The sequence below is a fragment of the Egretta garzetta genome, unplaced genomic scaffold (genome assembly GCF_000687185.1).
Source record: "Egretta garzetta isolate BGI_Z169 unplaced genomic scaffold, ASM68718v1 scaffold361, whole genome shotgun sequence".
Lineage (NCBI taxonomy): Eukaryota > Metazoa > Chordata > Aves > Pelecaniformes > Ardeidae > Egretta > Egretta garzetta.
Window position 1 is genome coordinate 514,505 of NW_009258688.1, and position 26,661 is coordinate 541,165.

Genomic DNA, 26,661 nt, shown 5'->3' on the forward strand with positions numbered 1-26,661 from the left:
TGAACATTTTGGCCACTTTTGAGGGACTCTTCCTTTTCTAACTTCAGAGCAAAATACACAAAATCCCACACGCAACAACTTGTGGTCATCAACAGAATTCCAGTCTCAATGAGATTATCATAGTTATACAAAATAGCATGATTTTGGTATTTACGTTTCTCATGGTTCTATTACATTTGTAAATCTACTACTTACTGGCAATGCAGAAGAAAGCTAAAATTACAGCCTTTTAACCTTTTATTTCCTAGTAGCTTCACAGACAGAAAAATTTCTGTTAATGTTTCAGTGAAAAATTTCCTTTGCAGTTAATAAGATACCACCATATGCAAAAGGAACATGCATAGTCCATACGCATACTAGTTATGGCGGGGGGAAGGAGGCAAGTTATACAAATTTCAGGATGAAAACATTTTTTAACTGAAAAGTTTTACCCACAAGATGAGATACTTTCAGTATTCAGTGAGGGACTTTGGTTCTGTGGGAACTGGTCAAATTTAGCAGACATAAATATAGAAGCCAAGTAGCATGGCAACTTGCAGAACCTCTGCCCCTGTAAAGAAAAAAACAACAACAAAAACCCCAGCAGCTTATTGCTGCATTTCTAATATGCTTTTTTGAGGGCGTTCGAAGGGATGATGGGGTACGAGATTGCTCTCTGCAATAGTATAGAGAGACTTCTGGCCTCAGTACTTCTTTGCAAGCAGGGTTTCAGCAGGATGTTTGGTGAGCCTACACCGGGGCATAAGAAAATTAATAGGAAAGATCTGAAGGCTGTTCTCATTGAATAGCGAAGTTCAACATTTTAACTTATCCATGGCTGATGTGAGTTGTTGCTTAGTTTGGTTTTGCCCGTATTTGGTCATGTAAACAAGACTAGCTTTACAATGTCAAGATCCATTCAGGTAAAAAACCTCTTCTTGTAGTCTGGTACGTCCTGTGGTTGGAGGCAGCAGGAGCTGTGGGAATGCTCTTGTGGTGTAGCTGGGAAAGTGGGGGTTGCAGGGTTAGCCGTTACAGATAGCAACAGTGGCATCTTTTCCACGTGGGCCAGTCAATCTGTTGAAGAGCATGAAATATGTAGTTATGTTGCTAATCTGGACCAAAGCTGATGCCACTGTGTCCTCCTTCGCTGATTTTCCTAGGAAGATTCAGGGTAACACAAGTGTGTGACTGTGCCACAACCACATCTCCCATTGCATTTTAAAATAGCGTGTATTGTAGACAGAGCGGTCCCAGATAATGTTTTTGAGGAAACCACCCATTTTCTCCGAAATGCTGGACAAGTTAAAATTCTGAAATAGCAGACTAATGTCATGAGCTTGGTATGTCTAACATAAAGAAAGACTGTGAAAGAAGAGTTTTATTACCAAGAAAACAAAGGCCACCCCTCCTGCAGACACAGGATGAAGAGGAGAAACTTTATATTCCCTGGTAAAAATAATTCCCTTGCTGTTGTTCCTAAAGTAAATCCAAGCAAATCAAAGAGCCCAGAATAAGTCAAATAAATTGTTACTCTGCTGCTGTCACCTTTGTGTAGTAGGTTGTTAGCTTATGTCTAGCTGTCTTGTGTCAATTTGAGATATAAATAAAAATGATAAAGTGCAATTTATTGGATGGGCTGGAAATTAATTGCTGTTAGGTCTTAGTTACTTCTCATCAGGCTTGCTGGGAACTTTTCCCTAGAAGGAGACGGCTTGAAAGGCATCCGTTTTTCATAAACTATTTTTAATACTTAAAAGTTACTTGAAGCACTTACTTGAGATGTTTATTTTTGGCAGAGGAGAAAACAGCTGAATTCTCCTGTATGTATTCTTAGTCTCTGCTGGAGGGTGAATCTCCATTTTTTTTCCTCCTTGACAGGCTCCGTCTGTATTTCTGTCTCCTGCTCCCACTTGTCTCATGGAGAGTAAGAATTTGGAAGCTTTACCAGGAAGAGGAGGCAAATCGTGCTGTAACCTCCTTTTCTGCACTTGCCTATCGATCCCAAACGTATTGCCTTAATCATGGTTCAGATTAACCAGGAGGACATTAGGTCCAGCATTTGGCAAGTTGCCTTTTATAAGCTTTAGTTTCTTAGCCTGCAAGCGCAGGGTTTGGAGTGGAGGTGCCCCTTACAGTGACTTGCATCCTGCTGGAGCAGAAGGGAAAAGCCAATGGAGAATTGAATGGCTGGGAAAGCTGGTCTCTCTGCACAGTGGGGTGATGCAGGAGGTTTCTGGAGGGGTCAGGCTGGCTGGCTCCTCTGTGGGTTTTATTGTTCCCTGGGGAAATGGCTGGTTAAAGGAAGAAAAACAAAAACCTAGCCACACGTGTTTGAAGGCAGTTTGTGGTGGGTGTTCCAAGCAGTTAAAATACCTGTTTTCTTTCCCACATCGGAGACTTTGGGTAATTTTTCTGGGCCTTAATTTGGCCCATTAGCAGTATTGGTCTGAACCTCATCAGGGATTCAGGAGCCTTTAACTGATCAAAGAAGTTTTAAGATCCTCTGAGAGGTAGTGAAATAATTTTCCCAACAGATTTACTGCATAGTTTGAATTTTATACTTACCCTCTATCGCTTAGCACACAGCTTTGCATGATGAGAGCGTGTTTTCCCTAGTTAATTCACAATATCACCACTTGTTGCCCAGTTGCTTTGATAAAGACAGGTATGTCCTACATCATGGGCACTGGTCTGTTAGTGACCATGGGATAAAGAGGTGACTGGAAGGGGCTACGAAAAGAGGAGGGAAGGAAAGCTACAATGATGCGTGGGGTTAATGGTTTTGGGGGTTTTTTTGACTTAAAAATCCTTGTTGGAGAATTGTTCTGCTTCATTCTGAAGGTGCAGCCTGTACCATCGGTGCTCTGTGCCCTGCTAAGTGCTGGGTAGCAGAGAAAGAAGCCACTTTCCTTTTCCTCTCCTTGCCCCTGCCTTCAAGCACCCCTCCCTACACTTAGGTGGCTGTTCAAAGCCCACCGCTGTGGTTGAAATACAGCTAGATTGCAGTGCCTCAGCTCCACCAGTGCCAGCATATGCTGCAGGAGAGCACCTGGTTTTCCATTATACCAGCCTTGATGGTTCCAGCTGCTGCTTTCTGCCATTCTTTCCTTGAGTTTTGTTAGTTTTGCAACACTGGCTCTGTGAGATTTCATGCAAAATCAGTATATTTTAAGAACATGCTCTTGCAGTTGTAGCTGTTTGGGGAGTTTTCTCACATTCTGCACCCTGTTGTGGGTGCTACAGGTGGTGGTTAATTTTTTTGCTCTGGGGTGGTTCTGTGCCACTAACTGTGGCAAGTGTGAATAAGGTGAATCCAAAATAAGTATAAGGAACTTTCTGAAATTTTCTGGATAATCCTGATTTCTTGTATATTATAGGATTAGCTACCATAAAATAAATGGTTGACGTATTTTATACGTGTCTTCTTGGTTTTAATCATAGAAACAATTTCTGCTCTGTATTATCTTGATAAATTTGATGGTACTTAGCAAGTTTCAGCAACTCTTCCACTTCACATATGTCTACAGGCAATGAAGTATTTAAAACTGAAATTGCCACTGTTAGCAGGAAAGCAAAAGGTGAGCCTGCCCACAGCATAGTACTCATTGCCAGTGCTGTCTGGTGATTAATTGTCTAGTGCTTGTGCTCTCTGGGGTCATCCTTGAGTATAGGGTGTGTAGGGAGAGGAAGGGGAAGAAAGATGACAGATTTCAGTGAGAAAGGATGACGAACGTTGAAGTCTTACTGTCAGTTACTCATTGTGGTAATGAATATGACAAGGCATCCTTCTCATGACCTACCTTTGTCTCTTACAGCGTCTTTATCAGATGTAGATGCCCAGTGTTGAAATACCTGACTCAGGATGTGCTGTAGAAGGGCATGTTCCGTAATCTTTGGTGCCTAGCTACTGGTGAGCCAAGGGTGCCTCTGAAAGCTCTTATCAGACAGTAAATAAAATCAGTTATGTTTGCATAGGGCATTTCCTAACTGCACTGGTAGCCTGTTTGGTGTCAAAGTGCACATGCTGTAGGGACTATGAACTTGCCAAAAATTAAAATCAGTCACTTCTTTAAGTTTCTCTGTGAAGGGAGAGGCTCTTGTCCTTACATGAAATTAACTGGACTTTTAAAAATCCTGGCTGTTGGTAGTTGATATAAGGAAGTACCTGGAACCCCAGCATATATTATAGCAGATAGCACTTGCCAAAACACACTTATATTGGTATGTCCCTTTGTAAATAGTTCTAGGTCACAGCTAATAAACCAGTGGTTGCTAAGCCCTGTATTGCTACAGGATAGTTAATGGGCTGAACTCTAGTTATAATAGGTATTTTTGTTTTATTAGTGTATTTGGATGTACTGCTGTCTACTGTATTGTGAATGCCATAGAGCTGAGCTGTGTAAGGGCTTGTTAAACTTCAGAGCAGATTTATTTGGAAAGCTCTAGTTAAAGCTTGAGTGACATGTCTGTAGTAAGCAATATATTAATATCCCAGAACACTAACCCTGCAAGTGTGCCTCAGTTAAGGACATGGCAAATGTGTGCAGTCTCTACAGACTGGATCAAGTCAGCCGTTTTCAAATGCAGGAGGTAATTTTTCTCAGTCTTAGTTCCATGTCTTGCAGACTGCCACGGTCCAGAGCTGACAGCAGGCAGTGCAGAGATCAGAGCTGGGCAGCCTGCAGTCGCAGAACTGGTGCTGCCTTACAGAGGCATGCCTGATGGTCCCGCATGGTGGCTGGTGTCAAGTGGGAGCAAAGCTGCTGTGGCGAAGAAAGGACCTAGTTATAAAAAGACCTGCGTAAAGCTTTTCTAGTTGGTTGAATTTGGAGGGGAGCTCTGTAGAAGCGGAAATACTTATACTCTGTTTCCCTGAAGTGCAGGATTCTTTCCTATGTTTTGCTATTGTTTGGTATAAATTTTTTCAAAAAGCTCCAACTGATCAGGATTTCACCAGTTCCTGTGGGAGATTGCTCCATGGTCTGACATGTTCGTCTGCCAGGAAGTCTTCCTACTAATCAGCCCCATACATTTCCTTTCTTCTTTTCATCCCATCAATCCTAGTTAACCTGTTCTGTATGCTGTTCATCTTAAGCATTATCTCTCTTCTAGGGCAAAGCACCTTTCAGATGCTGATACTCTTCTACCATACTGCCCATTCACTTCGGGTGAAAGTAGGGTTGCTCCACAGCTACCTGCCTTCAGCATTGTTAATGAGCTATAAATCCACAGACTTTATCTTATGGTAACCTGTTTGCTTGGTTGTAACCTAAGAGTTTCAAACTAACTGCTTAGGAGATTTAGGTACCTGAATAAATTTAGCTGTGACCTGGGAACCTGAATCCTTATGTTGCGTTGGATCTCTCAGCTGTGTTTAGTTTTCTTGGTGGAAATCAAGTCCTTTTGCCTGTTTTCTTGTTTCTGGTCACCACATTCCTTCCAGCATTTGTAGTGTTCTTTTTCCTGGCAGCCTTGAAAGGTGCAGAAAAGAAATTGTTTCCATTCCATGTCATTAGCAGGGTTATCGTATATTGACTTAATGGTGTTTTAGAAAGGGCTATAATTTATTTTATGTAAAGCTTGATGTCATACCATAGAAGTTCGTTCTCCTTTTTCTCCCTTCCCTCCCGTTTGCACTTGATAAGTCTCTCCCAGTTTAGCTCCCACACCCCACAGTAGAAAAGCTTCCTGTATTGATGGTCTGGTCCTTTTTGCATGTTTGATTATATTACCACAAGGGAATCTTTCTGAGGCACGTACACTTCTGCTTTTGCTTAATATATCCTTATTGAAGCAGCCACGTGGTGAGTGAGCTCAGATAGAAAATGCAGCAATGTTTGTTATGTTGCAAAGCATGTAGCATTGTGAAGGATTTTATATTTTGATTCCAGTCTTACACTGTTCCCCAAAAGATTGGTTTTGCTGTGGAGCAGGTTTACATGTGATATTACATTAATTTAAAAGCAGATATTATAAATAAATAAATAAATGCCAACCAACCACTTGCTGGCTTTCTGCTTCTTCCCCCTGCTATGTTATGAAATGCTGAAGACGTTTTCTGCCACTCAGCAGTTCCCATTGCGGTATGTATAATCATCCTGCAAACTCTGGGGAATGTTTCAAGGGGTTCCCATTCACTCTTAAGAAAAGGCTCTATTTTCACAAAATACCATTTGGGCATCTCCCTTGTTTTGGGATCTGCCCTCCAGGGTTTCCTTGCAGGATTTCAGGCCAATTCAGATGAAGCCTTTTGCATGTCGATTCATTTTCACTCTCAAGTGAATTTGGCAAAACTATGTTGGCAGTTTTTTGCATCCTTAATTTTCCCGCTTCTCCTAAAGAACACTTAGTCCTTTCTGAAAAGGTTCTCAAAGGGCATTCATCTAACTTGTCATCTTTTATTCTTATGTATTGCATTGCTCCTGGGAGTAATCCTCCAGCTGTAGCATGGTGCTATTTTATCCCCCCGAGTGGCATCCCCAGCTGCTGCTTGCCTCTGGCAAAGAAGACAAATGGTTATTGTGTTCTGGAGCCATGCCAGCTCTTCTGTGTCTCTGCTCGGTCAGTATTGTTGTGTTTTATTTAGGATCTAGCAGTGTTTGAGTAATACTGGTTTATTTTGAGCTTTTCCTTCTCCATCTCCCCCCTCCCCCCTGTTGATTTTTTGTTTAGAGACCTGGACCTTTTGAAGAGAGACAGCCTAGCCCCATGGGCTCTCTAGTAACCTCAGAATAATAAGCTGTGGGCTATTTTTCCTTCCTTCTGTTTGAGGTTTTATAATAATTGTGAGGAGAATGTCTACGCGTTCATACAAATTTCTGAGATTATTTTTGTCTTTGGTTAAACGATCTGGTTCAGAAGAGAAATTTTACCAATTTTGAGCAAATTGTTGCACTCAAATTTTGCTTAGGAGAATGTGAATAAGCAGCTCAGCCAGACTTTTATATATGCCTTTCAATATTTGTTTCAGAGCAAACATGCTCTCATCAAACTCAAATGACTTCCCTGTTTTTTCTGTCCACCCTTAACCCATGTCTGCAACACTCGCTTCCTTTGGCAATGCAAACAAGGCTTCAGCCGTGGTCCTTCTGTTGCTGCTCTGAATAGCAGCTGACTTACAGGACTGTTCCCCTTGCTGCTGAAGGTTGGTTATCCCCCACACTCACTTGTGTAACCCCCTTCCTTGAAGAGCCTGTGCTACCAGAGCAGGGACACAAGCCGCGTGGGCAAAAGGTTTCCACAAGTGGCTCTCACTCAAGGCAAGCGCAGTCCTGTCTTCTCTAGCCAGGCCTCATTTAGCAGTCACAGCCATAAGGAATGACATGGCCTAGCTAAGGGTGTGATTAGCAGATAGTCCACTCATTTTCTTAGGGAAGTGAGAATGTCTCTTGGCCATCTCCTTAGCCATAAATTAGGGAAATTGTTTCTGTGTCACTGTTGGAAAGGGCATATTTGGTCAGCGTATTTTAAGTGTTTCTTGAAAGATGTGAAAAGCTTTGAACAGCTGAAATAACTGCGGAAAAAAAAATGGAACTGGGAAAAAAATGTAATGTCAGAACTCAAGATCCATCGATAATGAAATGAGTTTCGTTCTTTTAAATTGCGAACTGAAAATGTCACATTGCCCTAAATATGCTAAATGTAGTTATAAGTTTGCTGTCTCCATGTCTTTCCACCTTAGAAGAATGTCTGCTTATGGGTGTGTAGACATGGGAAGGGGACTTTCAAAAAGAGCTTTGACATTTACCCAAACGACAGAAATACCTGGCATATACCAGCCAGATGTTTCAAAACAGTGTTAACCTCTAATTTTAATCCTATTAACATGATTTTAAATCTGTGTTTAGCAGCAACTTGAGCTCAAATTTGGAAGATACTGTGTAGACCGTTGTTGTAGGTTGACCCCAGCCTGTAGCTAAGCTCTCTGAGGGGCTCAGCTGTCCCAGCCATGTCCCCTCCCAGCCTCTTGCCCATCCCAGCCCCTGGCTGTAGGGGCAGCCCCAGAGACAGAGAAGGCCTGGGTGCTGTGCAAGCACTGTTCAGCAGTAACTACAACGTTGAGTGTGTTACCAATATTGGTTTTGTCACCAGTTTATAACACAATGCCATACAGGCTGCTGTGAAGAAAATTAACTCTATCCCTGCCAAACTCAGTACAACCAGTTACTGTTCTAAACAGTCTGCTTTTTCAGAGATCAGTTCCCACTGTCTTGCTGAAGAAGGAATATTTGGTAGCTGTAATTAACGATGTGGAGCAGTCACAGGGAAGCAGCTCCAAAACCTTCAGCATCCTTGGAGAGCTTGTCAGAGCATGGGGACTGCAGGATGGGGTTCTCTCCCTCTCTCTGAGAACTTCCACTGCAAAAAGTTGCACTTCAGAGTCATCTAGTCCCATGACTTGCTTCTCATAGGAGAAAACAATAAAGTTGTAAATAAGTGAAACAGGATATTGTGTGGACCACTTGGGTGTTACAGTTAGCAAAAAACCAGTGCTGAGAGGTGGTTTTGCACTTCTAATCAACCGCAGGAGCATTAGTTAGTTTACACTATTGCCATGCAGCTGGGAAGTACTAACAGACTCTGCTCCTGGCTAGTTGCAAAAGTGGAGTAAACAAGTTGTGCTAAACACACCGCTGTAACAACATACAGGATCCTTCAGTTTGATGATCCAGAGACTTGAAAATCTTAGAGTTGAGACATAATCAAGGAACGTGGGTGTCACCTCTGTTCTTGTAAGACTCACAGCTGCTGTAGCTTCGTAAGTATCTCTCTGATGTCCTGATCCAGTTTTGAAACACCAAGTAAAATGGGCTAATGATAGAAGTGCATGGTGGAGGAAACAACTTGGAAGGGCTTAAATGACCTCCCGGATGGTGAACTTCCAGATGTGAGAGCACAGACCTATGAATGCAGGCACTGCAGCTTAAAGGAAGCCAGTCTGCTAAAACTAATAAAAGTAATCCTGGTAGTAAGGACAGAAGACAAGCCTTCTCAAGGTGAGTATGATATCTTGGAGCATGGGTTTAGTTAAAACATTGCTACTCAGTCAGTTATAATCCTAGCATTTTTCCTCTGAAATGCTGCTATGTAGAATAAAAAACCCATGAAGGTCGGCACCGAAGGGCACTCCCAGTGCCTGCAACCACATCTGAACTGGCCCCACAGCAGGTCCTGCCATCAGTCAGTAGGAAGCTGGTATGGAGGACACCTCCATTGTTTTTCAGTCTGTGTGTTTTTCTGAGGACTTGGCTTAGAGTTCAGCGCTTCAGGACATGCATGTAGATCCTGCAGCACTTCCTGTTTGCTAGCAGGTATATTTTTCACTGCAGCATAGGTCTTGTACGTGTTAGACACCACATCTGGCTGCAGTTGTATACAAGGCACCAGGAATGTTTGCCTCTGGTTTTGCATGTAGGTCTCTGCCTTTCCCCACGCTGCTTCCCCCCACACCCTGCCTCTCGCTTCCATGCGAATAGGAAGAAATAGGGAGAAATAATGGTAAATTGCCATCTATTAGCACAGCTATGGAAAAAAAAATCCTTTATTAATGCAACATATGGCCGAAGTTTCCTGACACAAGCAGCTTTCTAATTCATAGTTCTCCAACATCCCCTGTTCCAGCTCAGACAAGTTGATTATTTCCTCCCACCAGCAGGTGTAGACAGGAACAATTGAAGCTGTGATAACATTATCTTTAATAGGGGCCAGCTGGGTCACACACCTCAGTCTTTCCTGTCTGTAAACAGCAGCAAGGGATGGCCTCGCGGGCTGCCAGTGGGGAATCGTGGGCACATGAACTGACTGAAGAGGAGGGAGATGCCAGTTTGGCAGTAATCCTCAGTTGTCAAGGAGGGATGGAGGGAAATAAGGGGGGCTTGTAGAGAGATGCAAAGCAGTGGAGAGGGAAGTCGTGGTCAGAAAGCTTGAAATGCTCTTTTTTAATCTCTCCGCTAAGGTAAGAATCAGGAATTGGACAGCTCTGGATAGACTGCCTGCTGATGGGAGCCCCTGGCTGAACGTGGCCCTGCTCACATTGCAGCACAGCTTAGAGGAAGCAGCCTTTGGAAATTGCCTTACCAGCTCCTGCTGGGAAGCAGTTAGCTTTTTTACACTGCTGCGATATGCAGGGTAAACTTCATCTGCAGGAATTCTTCTTGCCAGTCATCACTTTTTTAAGTCAGCTTTTCTGTCCTAGTAGATTGAGCAGGTACAGTAAGTTAGGGAACGCAAAGGGGGCAAATTCTGCTCTTCTTTTTTTTCAGCATGGTCCCTTAATATCCTCATTACATTTGTCTTCCCTGAAGTTTTATGAAGCCAATTCTTATGCAACTGTTGCCATAAGTTAAAATGGGAAGTTTGGTCACATCTTCTGCTTTCAGTAAGGAAAGGATTTTTCATTTGGAAATTGAGATTTGTCCTGAAAGTTTCAAGTGTTCTTGTGCCCAAAAGATTTCAAGATATTTTGCTTAGACTAACAGTGAAAACAAACACTCAGTCAGGAAGCACGTGGAAGGGGTTTTATCATCTAACAGGCTCTTTTTTTCAATTGTATGCGAAAACTTCTGGGTGTAAAAGCTGTGTCAGCAATGTTATGCGGTTTCAGTTTTTCCTGCTCAGCCAGCTTGGAGGTGACTGGTTACAGTGAGGTGCTGGGCTCCTCAGTGTGGGACAGGCAAGGGAAGGAGTTAGCGTTCATGTTATAGCTCAAAGGGCTGGTGTCGGAGGGTACTTCTAATTGTGAAGTGGTGTCAGTTAACTGCATCGTAATGGTTTCAAGCCCCCTTTCCTCCTCAAAATGTAGGCATTTAAATACTTCAACAGTGAGAATTGACTATGGGGAGATGCACAGAAGCTCAACATAAGTTCTCAGTTTCAGAAGATGGCTTAGAGTGGCAACATGTGGAGGTTTCTTCTGTGCCATACCCTAAGTGAAAGTTAGCTATCTCAGAGGGAATGAGAGGAAGAAAACACATATGTGTATCCTCTCCAACAAGGCCTGTTGGAGAGATAGGAATATATATATGTAAAAAAATATATAAAATGTGTTTGTGTATGTTACGCTTTTCTTTTTTTCTGAACAACTTTCTTACTGGCCAAGCTCTAACTTCAGCTGAGATACTGGTCTCTGTGAATGTTATGCTGCCCTTAGTAGTTTAGCGTGTCCTCGCTGACCATCTGGAATCTGTGTAGCCACATTAATTTAGGTGCAGTGTCACACCAGTACTCGTTTCTCTGTATCTGTGCACGGTCAAGCCAGTAGATGGAGTCAAGTAGCCCTTTGGAGAAAAGGCAGGAGAATTTGCGGATTTTGGCTGGTTTAGAAGTGAATTGATGTCTCTCCAGCAAAGCAGGAATTGGGAAAAGGGATGTGAAGTCTAGCAATGACAAAGCTTTGTAAATGTTTGTGGCAAGCTTCTCTGAAGTGGAAGCAGCAGGATGGAAAAAAATGCAAAGGCACTGGCTGGATTTTTGAAGTGGGCAGTGGAAGTTGGCTTTGTGGGTGGATGAGAGGTAGAAGAGAATAAGCTCAAGAATTTTGAAGGTGAACAGGGAAGGGCTTCCCTCTGATCCAAAAGGAGGGAGATGTGGTGAGGGATACAAGGAATCTGGAAGGTCCGTATTGCAGGAGGGGGAGAGTTTGAGAGAATTGAGGATGTCTTCTAAACAGTGGGCCTGGAGGCTCGATGTTGATACCATTCACAGAGACTGATGGAAGGGGGTAGCTCAGAGAGCTAACTGGGAGCGGAGCAACAGCAGAGGTTGAGGGAAGAGCCAGAGGCAGAAAAGCAGAAACTAGGATGAGCTTGAGGTTGAATTACAATGAGAAGCAGAACTGAGGGAAGAAAGAGAAAAGTGTCAAAAGAGAGGCTGCTGGGGATGTCTGATAGAGCCAGGGCCTGGGGGAAGATGGGAGCTGGGCTCAGCCCTCTCTGTCAGTTGGCAGGATGGGGCTTGCCCAGGCAAAAGCAGTGCGTAGAGGTGGCAAGGTGAGATTGGGAAGGAGTTTGGAGCTACCCCAATGCAAAAGAGTGGAAAAGGAAACAAAGTGAGAGTAAATGAAGCATCATCTGTGCTGATAGACGAGAAGCAGCGGAGGTAGGAAGTTGTTAGGCTGTCTTGGCAGACAGCTGAGTGATGGTCAAGACAAGTGCCTTGGTATCAGAGCTCAGGGAGAGAGTGCATGCAAACATGCTTTGAAAACTAGGTTATCAGTTATCACATGAGACATTGTAGGAGTTTATCTGGTTTTCTATGTCATGAGGTTATAAGCTACACAGACAGGCTTTTCACACTCTAGCTTGTTCTCAGATTTTAACTATTTTCTCCTCTTCCCATCTTTGCCTGTTAAAATTAGCATGAATGCTAAGGATGGGATTTGGTGTCTGTGGAAGGCATACCAGCAATATATAGACTCCATTTTCTGAGGATGTGTTTTACCTGTTGCTCTGACAGGAACACTTGAGATACTTGTACACAGAGTTGAGTGAGGAATAGAACCACAATTTTAGCTGTTCTTTTTCTCGTTCATTTAATTACTGCTGCATTCACAGTCTTCCCTGAATAGGAAGTCATTTTCCTGTTCACTTGAGCCTTTCAAACAGTGAAAGGGAAAAGAAAATGAATAGTGGGGGATGCATAATGTCATTTTAAAAGCCCCAACAGTCAGACGGTAGGCTTGAGAGATAGCACCTGAAACTATTATTAACCAATTAAAATGAAGTTCTGACCTAATTTTGTGTCGCTGGTATTCCTTTAAGTCAGCACAGCCATCTTAGCGAGACAAGGTATTTGCAGGATCCTTGCAGAAGTCCAGTGAGGCCTGGGTGCCTTGCCAAGGAAGGAGCTACAGCTTCCTTCTCCATCTGGTGAGGAAGGTTCGTCAGTCAAGGTGGGTGAGGAAAGAACCCAAAATTAGGGGGTGTGCCAGACTTGATTTACAGCTTGATGACAAAGTGCTTCTTTGCCTGCTCCTTCCTGAGTGATGTTTCTGATGGCCTTTTTTTAATCTTGCCTGCGTGCTGCTCACTTAGTGCTCCCTTTATGTTGGAAGTGAAATCTGAGTTTGAATAATTTGAAACCTGAATTTTTTCTATTTGATCTCTGGGTAGCGGAATTCTCTTTGTACTGTGCACCTCGGAATGCACATTTATAGCATAAAGTAAAGCGGTACTCAAGTGCAGTGGTATTTATGATTATGGTAAGCTTTTTCTTGCTAGAAAGTGGTTAACACTCAAAGAATCTGCATTAGCCTGGGTGCTCCTATTCATAGTTTTTAAGGACCCATGACCATGGGATGTAAGTGTGAAAGGGATTTTCTAGGCTCTTGAGCCTAGAACTTAGAAAGTTTGGTTGAATTCTTAATAATTTACTTTCATTTTGAGTTTATATTTCTAGATACGGATGCCCTAAACTGGGTGCAGCTGTCGCATGGGGGGTGTGTCTCAGTAGTGCCTTCTATACTAGCTTGACTCTTACAAACCTCACCCAAAATACCCTGATCCTGGTGAAACTGAGTTTATCTTTGTCATGGCTGTACTTCAGCTACCGTTCTAGCATCCTTCTCTGAGCACAGGGCAGATATTTTTGCGTCGTGAGTCCAGCTACATGTTGTCCTATTTCTTATTCTCTCTTCTGCATGATACTTCTGTCTGCGTGGTGGTGTCAGTTACACTTCTGTGTAATTATTAAGGTCTATCAGTAGTCTACTTACTGTGCTAAGACCACTAATGAAGATCTTAAAATGGTCACAAGACTAGTGCCTGAGGAATGCTGGTATCACACCCTCTCTGGTTTGCCAGTGCTACTTTCAGCATGCAAGCCACTGTCATCTTCTCTTTTATTTAGCTCTTCATTCACCTTCCTGTTCTTCTGCTGGTCCTTGTCTTTCTTCAGTTTACTGGACTGCATGCTTTACTGAAGCCTGAGAAAATAGCTTTGCTGCATTTTCTGTGTCTAGAGAATCAGTGGTTATATAGCCGGTTAGATGGGTTTGATCCATCTTTTGTAGATTCATGTCACAGTTTACTACATTTTTTTTTATTTACTTGTGGAGATCTGATTATTTTTCAATATCTTCAGATGTGCTGAAATGCTTGCATAGTACTAGGTCAGATGAACAGTCAGTAGCTGTCATTTCCCCCCTCCTACTCTTTACATAACATAGTTGCTTTTTTTTGATCCTTGGGAAGCACTCCATAGTGGATCACCATCCTGTGATTTCTTATGCCATATTTTAGTTAATTTGATTTGGTTTTCTAGAGGGTTTGTTGTTTTGGGGTTTTTTTTAAGTGTCCACTTGTGGGAGAGAGGCAGCTTCCTCTCACCTCCGCACGTTAAACTCTTCTGATGGCAAGGAGAAGCCTGAAATGACAGTGTAGTTACCCACTCCTTAAAATGAGATGAAGTGACTGTCACTCCATGAGTTCTGGCTTTGACTGCTGGTACCCACTGATAATCTGTACCCATCTTTGTTTACCAACTTGTCTTGCTCTCACAGTCAGCATCTTTATTCTTGCTGAAAACTGACGCCAAATATCTGTGTAAAGTTTGAGTCCCTTTCTATATTATCTTTAATATTAAACCTTTACTTGCTGCATAGACATCCCAGTTTTTCTTGGTTTTTATGTGTTCCCGAAAGACATTTCACTATTTGGCATGCCTGTAAGAAATGCCAAGCATCCTTTATGATCAAATCCTTGAGCTTTTCACAGCTCAGCAGTCTTTGCTAATTACTTCCTTTAATTTATCAATTTGTCATCCTGAGATCATAAAAAAATGCTTGAGCTGTACACCATTTTATCATGTAATTTAAACTAACCCAGCTTGATGTAGTATTCTTTGTAATACTAAATTTTATGTTAGTTTTCCTGCTTGGGAATAGCTGGGCCATAACTTCAGTCCTAGCATTTGTTCTCCTGAGTTTAAGCAGCTAATCTCCCGTAATGATATGGTTCCTTTTGTTTTCATTTTCATTAGTAGCTGGCTATGTCTAAATGATACTGTGGGATTGTCAGACCTCCTCAGCACAGCAAAAGCAAGACTTTTTATCACTCTCATTTAAAGGGAATTTTACCTAAAATGTTCTGTCTGTGCCAGTGGTTCTCTGTATATGTTGGGCAGGTGCTGTGTTGGAAGACAGTTCAGCTGGGTGGGAAAAGTTGTCTGATGCATGGTTGATGATGGGTCCCTGGAAGAAACAATTTCATCATTTTGGCTCACTGTGAGCAGTGGTTTCAAGCTGAAATAATGCTTTGTGATTGAAAGGCAACTTCATTCTCCCATAAATAATACTTGCTGGAACAGGATGGAAGGGAATGCCACAGTCTCTTCTATCTCTTCATGGTCTCTCTTCTGATTCCTGCTCATGCAGCATAGGGATATGATATAAATCAGCCTAAGCGTGGCCTTCTCTTTGTTTAAAAGCAGTCTTACTCATTTTTATTTCCCCTTTAGGCTGACTACGTCTTCTACAGCTTTTGTGTTTTTTCCCTGTCATATTCCCATGTATTTCTCCCTCCTCCTCCTCTATCCTTCACAGTTGCACAAACATTACTAGCTACCCAATGTCCGTGAGCAACAATGTAAGTATGTGTTTGGATGAAGGAGGATCTTTTATTAAGATTTTTTTACTTTATTATTTGTTTTGTTTTTCAGAAGGGATCCTAATTAGTTTAGGCAGGGGGCGAATAAAGAGCATAAAAACTTTCTACCCTGACAGCTATTGCTCTCTCCACATGTACTTCAACTCCCTAGTTAACAATAAAGACCACATAAATTCAGCAAAGCGATGAGCAGACTGGATAAAATGTACTTCGGGTGTTACCTGTATTTGCTTGCAACTCTGCATCATTCAGAGCCTCTTGAGAAAGGGAAATGCACCTAGAAATCCAGATCTCCTGGAGTTAGTAGCTAACAGAAGTGAAGAGGTTGCTGATGGCCTGGCTGTGCCCCTCTGCTCACCAGCTGGAAGCTTTGTTGAAGGGAGAATTGCAGCAGAGACAGTGGCAATCTCTTGGGAAGTGCAGCCGCGCATACAGGAGCACCGGCTGCTCTTGATGTTTGACAGGTGCTGCTGAAGAATTATCCTTAAAGCTGTGCCTGAGCCATGTGGTGCAAGTCCAGAGCTGAGCTTCCTCGGCCTTTAGGATAAAGGCTGGTAGCCAGGCTTTCTGGGGGATGTTTCTTCTGTATCAGCTTTTCTACTTCTCTAATCCCACAGCCAAAGCGAGGGAGATTGTGCAGTACATGTTTTCATGGCTCCAAGAGAAATTTTCAGAAGAACAATTTCCCTTCATCTTAACTTTCTCTGTATCCAGTAGTTATTAAAAAAAAAAAGTATCTGCAGTACTGTCAGATCTTGATATCTTTAATGTTTATATGATGTTATAATTAAGCACTGAAAGCTTCCAAGAAGTGAAGTGCACCCCTCTTGCCTCCCTCCCTTTGCTAACCCAGGTGGTACTGGCTGTAGTGCTGCAGTATTTCTGTATTCTGGATTAGTCAGAGTGTTCTCCATGGATGGCTTCTCCATTCCACTCCTCTTTTAAAGTCTGCTCTCCTACAGGATTGATTATCTGTCAGTTCAATAACAGGGCTAGAACTGACCCAGTTCGCTTAAAGAAACATTCAAAATCTTCCCTGTTAAGTCTTCCTAGTCTTTCTGGATCCAACCTGCCTACTCCAAAGCTTTAAGTTCAAGAAGTGAGCCAGAAATTTTGTGAACCACTGTGTAATTTTCCCATACCTTCCACTACTAGGCTTACCTATATAGCCTTTTAATACAGTGTACGTGAACACTATCTTTTTGATAGTTACAGAAAGTAAAGCAAGGCAGTCTCAGCAGCAGGTTACGCTGTCTGTGAAGTCTCCTTAGGATCTTGTTTTTCTATAACTTGCTTTCCTTCTTTGGAGCGCTAATCCTCACGTCACACATTTTCTGTTAAACTTTTCTCCTCTACTAATCTCTGGATTTGTTCTGCTGCCCTTCCTAATCCATGGGAGCATTGGTGACCTCAGGAGACACCCTTGGCAAGCGGCTTTTTTGGATTCAAGTAACATTGATTATTCCTCCTGAAGTGCTGAAAATCAGCAATTGCTATTCAGACTGTCCCTGAACAAGACTGAACTCCTTTAACCACTTGCCTACCAAAACCTGCTTGCTGCAGTCCAGCTCTAATGGGACATGAGCTCTCAGGCTAATATTGTGCTCAGAAACAGCCGTTCCTGCATCTTTGCAAGTTCTGGAAAGAACTTCCTGCAGCTGCGAAAGTACTGTGCAGGAGAGAAAGGAGATAAGCCAAACTGAGTTACAGTTTAATTTCTAGAAATGTTTTTTTTGCACTGGGCTGCAAGTCAAAAACAATATAGTAACAAAGTTCCAGTCTTGGGTAAAAAAATCTCTATTGAAAAGAAAATCATTGATGTGAATAGCTTTAGCCATAGCCCAGACATGGGATTTCTTGCTTTGCTTTTAAAGAAGTGAAGGGGCAAAACTTGGTGCTAACAGGAGGGTGATGCTCAATGGAGGTTTATATGCCAGGGTCAGAGGAGGGAGGAGAGGGGGCAGTGGCAGAGGTTTGAGTAACTGAGGTGCAGTAACGTGTCGTAGCGTTGTTCTGCACACTGAGTAGGAGTCGCGAGTCGCTGTCTGTCACTGTTACTCCACAGGCAACAGCAGTGCTGGCTCGCTGTTTGCTTCTGTGGTAGGGTGCAGAGGAGGCTGTGGGGAAGCGATGCTCCACAAGGTCCTGGGGGATTGCGTGCCTGCGGGACAAGCCTTGAACATGCAAAGGCTACTTTGTTTATGTAGTAGTTGGGGAAGTGATCCATAAATGGTGTCCGTGTATGTTAGTACACGTAGCATAAAAAAACCTATGAGATTCCTTTTACCTCATTTTATCTAGAATACAGTTAGAAGTGAGGACTTCCCAGATGCTTCGGATATCATATGTAGCTTCCAGGGGAGTGGCAGCCTGTGATTCCTGAAAATGTGTAAAGTGCTTGCGCATTCTCTCTGGTAACTTGTGCCAAGCAGAATGCAAAGTAATCCGCTCTGGCGCCAGTGCAAGAAAGTGCAAAGAAACCATCTGTTAAACCCAGAATCTTCTCCTCTGGTGTTAAAGTTTCAGTATCTGAGAAAATGGGAATCCAGCAGGTCTTCATAACTTATGCCGTGCTGCTCCTCACCTTTAGGCATATCTTGCTGCTTGAGGTGTCGCTGGCACCTGAGATTCTGAGTAAAGTGTCCTAGCGTGGGACATGCTTTCCTTCTCTCCTGGGCAGAGCAACAAAAGATGACCCGTAGATCTAGCATCCTGCAGTGGTAGAACAGTAAGCTCTTCGGTTGGTCTTTAATTTCCTCGATTCCAAGAAGACTAGCAAAAAGGTAGGGTATTTTCAAGCCACGTTTCCTTCCTGCTTGGGAAGGAGTTCCTCTCCGATGTGGCAGCTGTTACCGATGCTGCGATGCTCCCTCCTCTTGTCAGTGTGAGGGGAGAGCAGGAGAGCCGAGGGGGGAAGTCTCACCGCAGCGGATTTCCTTTCTCAGATTGCTGCCGCTGCAACAGGACGTGCAAGTTAATTCAGTGCTGGGGAAGTGGGGTGTGGAGAGAGACGACAGGGCCTCTTGGTGAACTTTTTGCTCGCTCTTTACAGCCCTTGATGGTCAGGTCCATGTTTGCCCTTTGCAGTGGGACAGAACTGGTGTTCATCGCACAGAGGGGTTTATGTTCTCCCTCAGTATCCTTTGGCCCTGTTAGCAGCCACAGCAAGTCCTGGGTACTTGCACTAGCTGTGCATGACAACAGCCCAGATCACTTTCTTACTTGGCCAGAGAGATGTGGAGGAGCTCCCTTAAATATGTAGATTTTTTTTTTTTTTTTAGTTTGAATATGTGAATATTTTAGGAGCTATGGAGAGCCTGTATATCAGTGAAAATACCTTGGTTTTGTCTACCAGGTAACATAATGTCTTTCCTCATGAGGAAATGTATACCGCTATATACTTTGTCACCTTCCACGGACTTTGGCAAGGAGTCACTTGTATCAGTTTTATACTTGCATAGACCTGACAGCAGGGTTTGTGGGAGTGTAGTCCCAGTGGAGGGATAGGACTGGGTTGCTCCTGCTGGATGTAATTTGGGAAAGACAGATGTGCTGGTCTTGTTTGGTCCTGTGGATTTCCTTTGGTGTGTCAGAAGAGCAGGGTGTGTTTCTATGCCATTCTGTTCTGTTGCTACACACGAGTAGGTCTCGCATGTATTGATGGACATGCACAACCATTTTCCTGGTTTCTTCTCAGGGAATTTCCCCACTGCCTTTCAAATACAATCACCTTCACTTCTGTAATTAGACTACCCCATGTATTTCTGTTTACTTTTTACAACAAGCTGAAACAGTAAACTTGGCGGTATTGATTTTTTTTTTCTGCTTCCCTTCCCTCTCCAGAGTGCTTAAGGTATTTTTAGAGGCTTTAATTTCTGAGCTTTTTGGGGAGAGAACAGCATCCACCAATACATCAGCTGTCAGGGTTCAGCTTCTTGAAGTCTTGGCTTTCCAAGCCAGAGCTCATTACTCTTTTTTTTTTTTTTTTTTTTTTTTTTTTTTTTTTTTTTTTTTTTTTTTTTTTTTTTTTTTTTTTTTTTTTTTTTATTATGACTTGCTCCACATTGATGCACAGCAAAGGTAAACAGTGGGGCTGGGATTGGGGGAAGAAGGGGAGAATTTGAAAAGCTTAGTTTTACAAGCCTTTTGATATAAATACATGTGATGAAGACACAGGGTAGAAAATAGCCCCAGGAGCAGAGGATGATGACTAAAAACCTGAAGGTCTACGTGCAGTGGAGTTTAAGAGGCTGAATAAAGACTGAAAGAAGGCCCACATGTTTTGGAGTCAGCGCAGCCTTAATTGAGTATCTGAATAACAGGATACAGTAGATTTGTGTAGAAAATTCTACATACAGCCTCAGGAGTGAGGGAGCAGGAAGGTCAGGTCAGGCTGGTGCGGTATGTCCGGTTCACAAAGAAGAAAATGGTTAAATTACCACAAAGGGACTTTTGAACTATGAGTTGTGAAAATGTGTAGCAGAGCACTGAAAGGTCTCTACCAGAAAATTGGACAGCTTCTTTTTCTTTTGTGGCATTTTATTAAGCTTTCTAAGCACTCAAGATAACACGTGATGATTTGGTAATATCTGCCTAGTGAGAAGGCTCAGAACAAACCTACCATCTCTGATGATTTTCTCCTTATCTTCATTCACCTCCTTTGGGTGAAAGTTCTGTGAACTTTTTCCACCTGTGGCAAGACATGCATGCCTATCAGCACTTCAAATAAAAACTGAAACAAAGCAGGAACTTAGTGCAGGAGAGTGGAGTTTGTTAGCTGATTGAAGACTGGGAGCAAAATGTTTAAACAATACATTTATGAGTTTGTTGTTTGGGGTTTTTTTGGTTTTGATTTGTTATTTTTTTAAAAATGAAAATATTCTAAGAGAAAAGTGAGGATGAATAGAAATGGAGAGATGAGTTGTAAATTCCTCAGGTATATAGCAGTGGGCAGATCTGTCTTCAGTTTAGAGAACAGAACAGGTTGGTATTAAAACTTCATTTCATGTGAATGATAATCCAAAAACTATTTTTGAAGCAGAGCTTTTAAAAAACCACAAATCCTGCTCAGCCAGATTCTGACGTACAGTTGATTATGGCATGGACTGGAAACACTGAATAAAACAAAAAATATAAACCTATTTTTAAACATTTAGATAAATGATATTTCGTTTTGCTAAATCCAACATTTGCACTTGTTTGGTTTTTTCCTGAGTGAACGAATCCAGATTTTTTTTTTCACTTGGCCATAGTTTTATTTTTAAACAGGGCTTCCAGAAATGCATGCGTGTGGGATTGCAGTTGGGACCAGTGGAGAGCCGTGGCACTCTGCCAGGCGCTCGCCCCGTCCCTGCAGTATTGATGGATTGCCAGTGTTCTGGAGAAAAACAACCCCAAAACTTTAAACAAATTACGCTTAATGGAAATAAACTTTTTTTTGCCCTCCTGGCTAATGATTTGGATAATGTGCTGGCTGTGTGTTTCTGGAGGACAGAGGAAGGGCGAAAGGGAGAGGAGGGCAGAGATGGAGCTCTGTATGCCTGTAACGTTCTCCAGCAGATGCTCTGGGAAGGCTATGGGGCAGACTCTGACATTTCTAAGCTTGGAGAATTTTTTAACTCCCAGCCAGTCTTTCTATTAGAAGATGAGCAGGCTAGCTACAGCCAGCTATGATAAGAGCATTTATCTAGAGGGTGTTTTCTTCCATATATGGGTTTGTAAGACCTGGAAAGGCATATGCCTTGTAGCTGGCATTTTCTGTGTACAGCTTTGACACTGTCTTCTATGTCATTCACCTGATTTCTGCTGGGTTTTGATGGTAAGTAATAATGCCATGAAAGCAATACCTGGTTTGTTGGGGTTTTTTTAAATATAAAAATGGTCAAGCAGAGTCAGCTATAGCCTACTTAAATGCACCATAGCCATATCTCTCTGTTTTTAAAGCTGGTGCTGATAAATCTTTTCTCTCACTTCTGTTGCTATGGTGGTAGTTCTGTGCAAAAACAAACCTTTGGGTGATTGTGTCAAATGCAAAGATCATTTGGAGAGAGAGATGCTGAAAGAGAAGGGAAGTAGGAGGGCTCAAATTCCAGCTGATGACAAACAATGAATCAGTGTTTGTCTCAGCAGAGGGCCATCAGAAATTTCGCAGTCTACTTCTACTTTCACTGACTTCTGCTTTGGTCTGATACTCCACTTGAAAAGGCTTCCCCACCACCACCTTTTTTCTTCTTTTCTTTTACTTTTTTTTTCTTTTGGGTATATAAAAGGAAGGTGGATCTCTTCCAAATTCTGCACAGCCCAGGAATATTTGCTTTCCACGGCATGGCTCAGAACACAGAGAACTTACTCTTGCAAATAGTTCAATCCTCCAATCCACAAAATACGGGATCAAATTTTGAGGGTTTGTGTGGTTGAAATATACCTGCTGTCCTTGTTGAGGCAATTAAAGTGGTCACTGAACTTCCTACCGGAGCAGCTGCCTTAGCGTGCTGTGATTTCTAGCATTGCTTTCCTGGTGAAGGGGAAGCAGAGCACATTTGTGAGGGGCCCTTTTTAACACTTTCCAATGTGCAAAGTTAGGTGCATTTGGTTTCGTTCTCAAAATATGCCAGTTGCTTTTAGCTGGCACAGATGTTGCAAAGAAGTTATCTTGCCCAGATGTCTTGTGCTTTGGAAAACACTGCTGACAATGCCTGGATATGCCTTGAAGGATTATTTCTATTCTTGGGTCAAGGCTGAAAGGGAGGACTGTTTTCTTGTTTTCTGAATGTTTCTGTGCAGACTGAGCTGCAAGTGCAGGAAGAATGTAGAGGGGTAACCAATCTCAAATACTTGTTTGCTTCTCACTGTTTTTCAAACTGGAAGTCCTGAAAATGGATTAATTCACATTTTTGTACCTTGGCAACTGGGAACTTTCCAACCTAGTTAAATGGACCCTTTGTTTTGCTGTTTCCTTCCAGATGTGATAGGCAGATGAAAAAAAACTCAGGAAAAGCAGTGTGGTCATCTGAGATTTCTTCTAAGGATATTAACTGATTTTTCTGGAACTTGGTAGCAGAGTAGATTATCTCCTTCCATGCCCTTAGCCAAGCTGCTTTGTTTTGCCTTAATTTTGCAGACACTTACGCTTGCCCTTAGCCTTCATGCTGCACTACCTGTAGGAGTAAAAATCCTAAGTGCCAGGACAGCCAGATCTCCTGTGGACTGCCTCACCCTGCCACAGCTTACCGATCACCGAGCATCCACATCAAGTTTGTTTTGTTTGTCTTTACCATCGCATAATCTTCCCATGTAGAGAGTCTGCTGCCCACCTCTGGACAGTGCGTCTGTTAGTCTCCTCGGAAAACAGATGCACAATGTGTTTTCCAGTTGTGTTAGAATTGACCTAAGTACTTCAAAGATAGTACTAGAGACTCAACCTATAACTGTTAGTAGGAGCATACAGTAACGGGCAAGCAAAGGTGGTCTCTGTTGGGAAGAATTGTCAGTCTTAAGGTTTGCTTTTGTGCAACAGGTAACTAGTTGCTCTGCTCAAGTAAGCCTAGCCCAGATAAGAGTGCCTACACAAGAAAAGCAATTTGGTGGCATGGATCAGTTACAGTAGCAACTGGCAAATTATTATAAGGCTTCTAGATCTCTGCTGGTTTAGTTTCATTGGTGCTTGAGCTCCAGCCATCCTGTCTTACCGTTCCCTTCCTTAAGGCACTCCTTAATTTAAAGTAGGGCCATTTCTGTAGGGTAGGAAATCTTATTAGGATAAAACTCAAGCTAATGAGATGGTGAAGACCAGGCTTCTACTGAAACAGAGCATCAGCAGCCTCTTTTGCCCAGCCCTCTTCTCCCTCCTGTGCTCCTCACCCCCTTCTCTGCCAGACTTGAATAAAAGGGAATAATAAGCAATGGAAAGGAGCATGCATGTAACTGTAAACAGTTAAACATATTCCCAGTTTGAAGTTTACAAGGTTAAGTTGCCACTGGTGTGGTAGATCTCACAATTGGTTGCAGAGCAGTTTGTGCTGTGGGTAGCCAAGAACATGAGACAGTTCTGGTACTTTACGAATGTTTAAATCTGGTAAGTAGCTTCATGGGATCATTAAGTTTGGTAGGGACCTTAGGGGTTCGTAATACATCATCTTGATCAAAGCAGATTCAGCATTAAATTCGGACTAAGTTGCTTAGGGCTTTGTCCAGTCAGGTCTTGAAAACCTTGAAGGATAGAGATCCTACAGCCTCTGTGGGGCTCTGTGCTGCAACCAGACTGCCCTTGTGGTGGAATTATTTTCCTGATTTAGTTGGAATCTCCACAGTTTTGATTTATGTCCTGATAAATCTAAGCCCTCACAATGACATTGGCCAGTTCTCTTAGTATCCTTGCATGCATCCCATCAGGTCCAGTAGCCTTCTTTGCATTAAGATTTCCTCAAGAGACCCCTAAATGAATCTTCTTCCAGTACAGGTTGTTCCTCTGCTCCTTGAACCCTGCCTTGGTACTGGGGACCAAGCCCTGTGATGCATTGCCACCACTTTTGTGCCTTCCCATGCTGTCTGGAGCAGCGTTTCTGTGCACCCCACCCGAATCTTTGTCCCCTATCCCGCTAACTGCCAAAGTCTGCTAGTGGGAGTGCTCTGGGAGCTGCATTCCTCCTTACCAGCTAAATAGCTGTCCTTGCAGCAGATGACTTTGCAAAGATCCTGAGTCACTTGCTTTTGCATTACCTGTATTACTGTCCTGGGTGGTGTTTTGTGCAATCTCAAAGGGCGAAGGCACAGCAGGCATTCCTTTTATTAGTCGTGATAATCTTTGTTGGATCATTCCTTTTGCATGTATGTGTCAGTACTGGGAAAGGGGGCTGAAGAGGGAAATGTTGGCTCACGGTGGAGATGCACAGGAAGGTCTTTGGGTGAAGGGTGCTTGCCAGTGATTTCACTGTTTTTTCATGGAATTAATTCTACACTGCTGAGAAATAAATGTCTGAGTAAAGTTTTCTGACGTTCAGTGAACTGTAAATTCTCAGGGATTTGAGTAACATTCCAAAATAAAGGCAGTGTGTAAAGTAAATGCCTTCTGTGTGGCAGCAACACCTTGGACAGTGGCAGGGACAAGAATCTTAGATCCTCCATGTATTAATAAAAGGTTTCTTTCTGGTTTATTCAGCTTGACCTCACCAAACCCATTGAAGATCAGGGCCCTTTGGATGTGATCATACATAAACTGACAGATGTCATCCTTGAAGCAGACCAGAATGACAGCCAGTCACTGGAGTTGGTTCACAGGTTCCAGGTAAGTGGTTCTTTCATATTCGTCCTCCATTTCAAGCAGGAGGATGATCTTGGTGTAGCAAATTCAATCTGTTTCCTGTGCCATTGGTAGGTGTTGTGGTTTAACCCAGCAGCTGAACACCACACAGTCGTTCACTCACTCCCCTTCTCCCCAGTGGGATGGGGGAGGGAATTGGAAAATAAAGTAAAACCTGTGGGTTGAGATGAAGACAGTTTAATAAAACAGCAGAGGAAAACAATAATAATGATGATAATGATGATAAAAGAAAATATAAAACAAATGATGCACAATGCAATTGCTCACCACCTGCTGACCGATGCCCAGCCCGTCCCTGAACAGTGATTGCTGCTCTCTGGCCAACTCCCCTCAGTTTATATACTGAGCATGACATCATATGGTATGGAATATGCCCCTTTGGGCAGTTTGGGTCAGCTGTCCTGGCTGTGCCCCCTCCCAGCTTCTTGTGCACCTGGCAGAGCATGGGAAGCTGAAAAGTCCTTGACTGGTATAAGCACTACTTTTCAGCAACTAAAACATCAGGGTGTTATCAACATTCTTCTCGTACTAAATCCAAAACACAGCACTGTGCCAGCTGGTAGGAAGAAAATTAACTCTATCCCAGCTGAAACCAGAACAGTAGGGTTTGATGAAAAGAGCTCCCTGGCACACTGTTGTCCTGCTACTGATAGCGCAGCAAAAATAGTTTTGTCAGTTTAAAGTGGACTTGCACCTTTGGAGAGGTTTTATGTTGTATCAGTAAGGTTAGTAAGAACTGGTTTCCCACCAGATGTTGTCCTGATGTCATTCCAGGAGCACGAGTGCTGCTCACAAAGAGGAAGAGGTGTTTGCAGAGTCCTATACATGCATCTCTCCGTGTCAGAATCCACTAAGTTAATTTGGCCCGGTTCTGTCTAGTCTTCCAGTTCCTGGAATGCTAATTTCTGTAACATAAAGGTTACTGTGAGTAACTCTGTCCTCTAGTGCTGAGAATCCTGTTCTATTAGTTTTTTTCTTCTCAAGTTTACACTGAAGGTCAGATATGTGCAGGACATAGTGATACAGAGAAATGTTTTCCCAAAGAATTCCTATCTGTAGTCTGAATGCCACTGAAAATGACAAAGCAACACCTTTATTATTTTAAAATGTGTTGCTTCTGGTGGATATCTTTATTCAAAGTTATATTCTTTTCTTCTCTTTCAAAGAGAAGCAAAGTTTAAAAGGATACTTTCAGAATTTTATACTGAAATACTGGAAATTTGTATTGTGTATCAAGTGTTGTAGAGAGCAAAGGTATTGTTCACACACCTGGGGCATATGCTGCATGTAAGTCAGCATCCTTTAATTGTCAGTAGGTCTGTTAATCAATAAGCAAGTGTATCGTCAGAAAATCTCTCTCTACAGTAATGCATGTTCCATATATATTTTTCCAGACCTTAAGTAGTAGAGACATATGGAAATGAGGATAAATTTGTGAGCAAGTCAGATGGAGACGACATAGTTCCTTGCCTCCTGATTTGATTGGTAAATACAGTTGAACTTGTTCAATTAACAGTATGAACTCCTAAGAAGGATTGGATGAAAATCACCCTATGGATACAGAGCACTGTCTCATACCAGTGTTTTCTGTGCAGAGGACAGTGGTGAATTCTGCTCATGCTTTGAGGACTCATCTACATTTTCATCTTCATTTAATGTCCCTGTTGATGGTGGTTTTGAACACTGCCTAATTCCAGTTCAGCGTTGCTGTTCACAACGGCAAGCTTCGGCCAGATGTACTCTAGAAAGGCTGTTGCA

General features: G+C 42.6%; 1 protein-coding gene across 2 annotated transcripts in view; it reads left to right on the top strand.

Moving 5' to 3' along the window:
• ITPK1 (inositol-tetrakisphosphate 1-kinase) overlaps positions 1-26,661 on the top strand; it is a 122,759-nt gene that overhangs the window by 30,923 nt on the left and 65,175 nt on the right. For both annotated transcript variants that reach the window (XM_035888706.1, XM_035888707.1), the window contains exon 3: positions 24,742-24,867. In XM_035888706.1, coding sequence (XP_035744599.1) covers positions 24,742-24,867 — 126 coding nt within the window. The remainder of the gene's footprint in view (positions 1-24,741; positions 24,868-26,661) is intronic.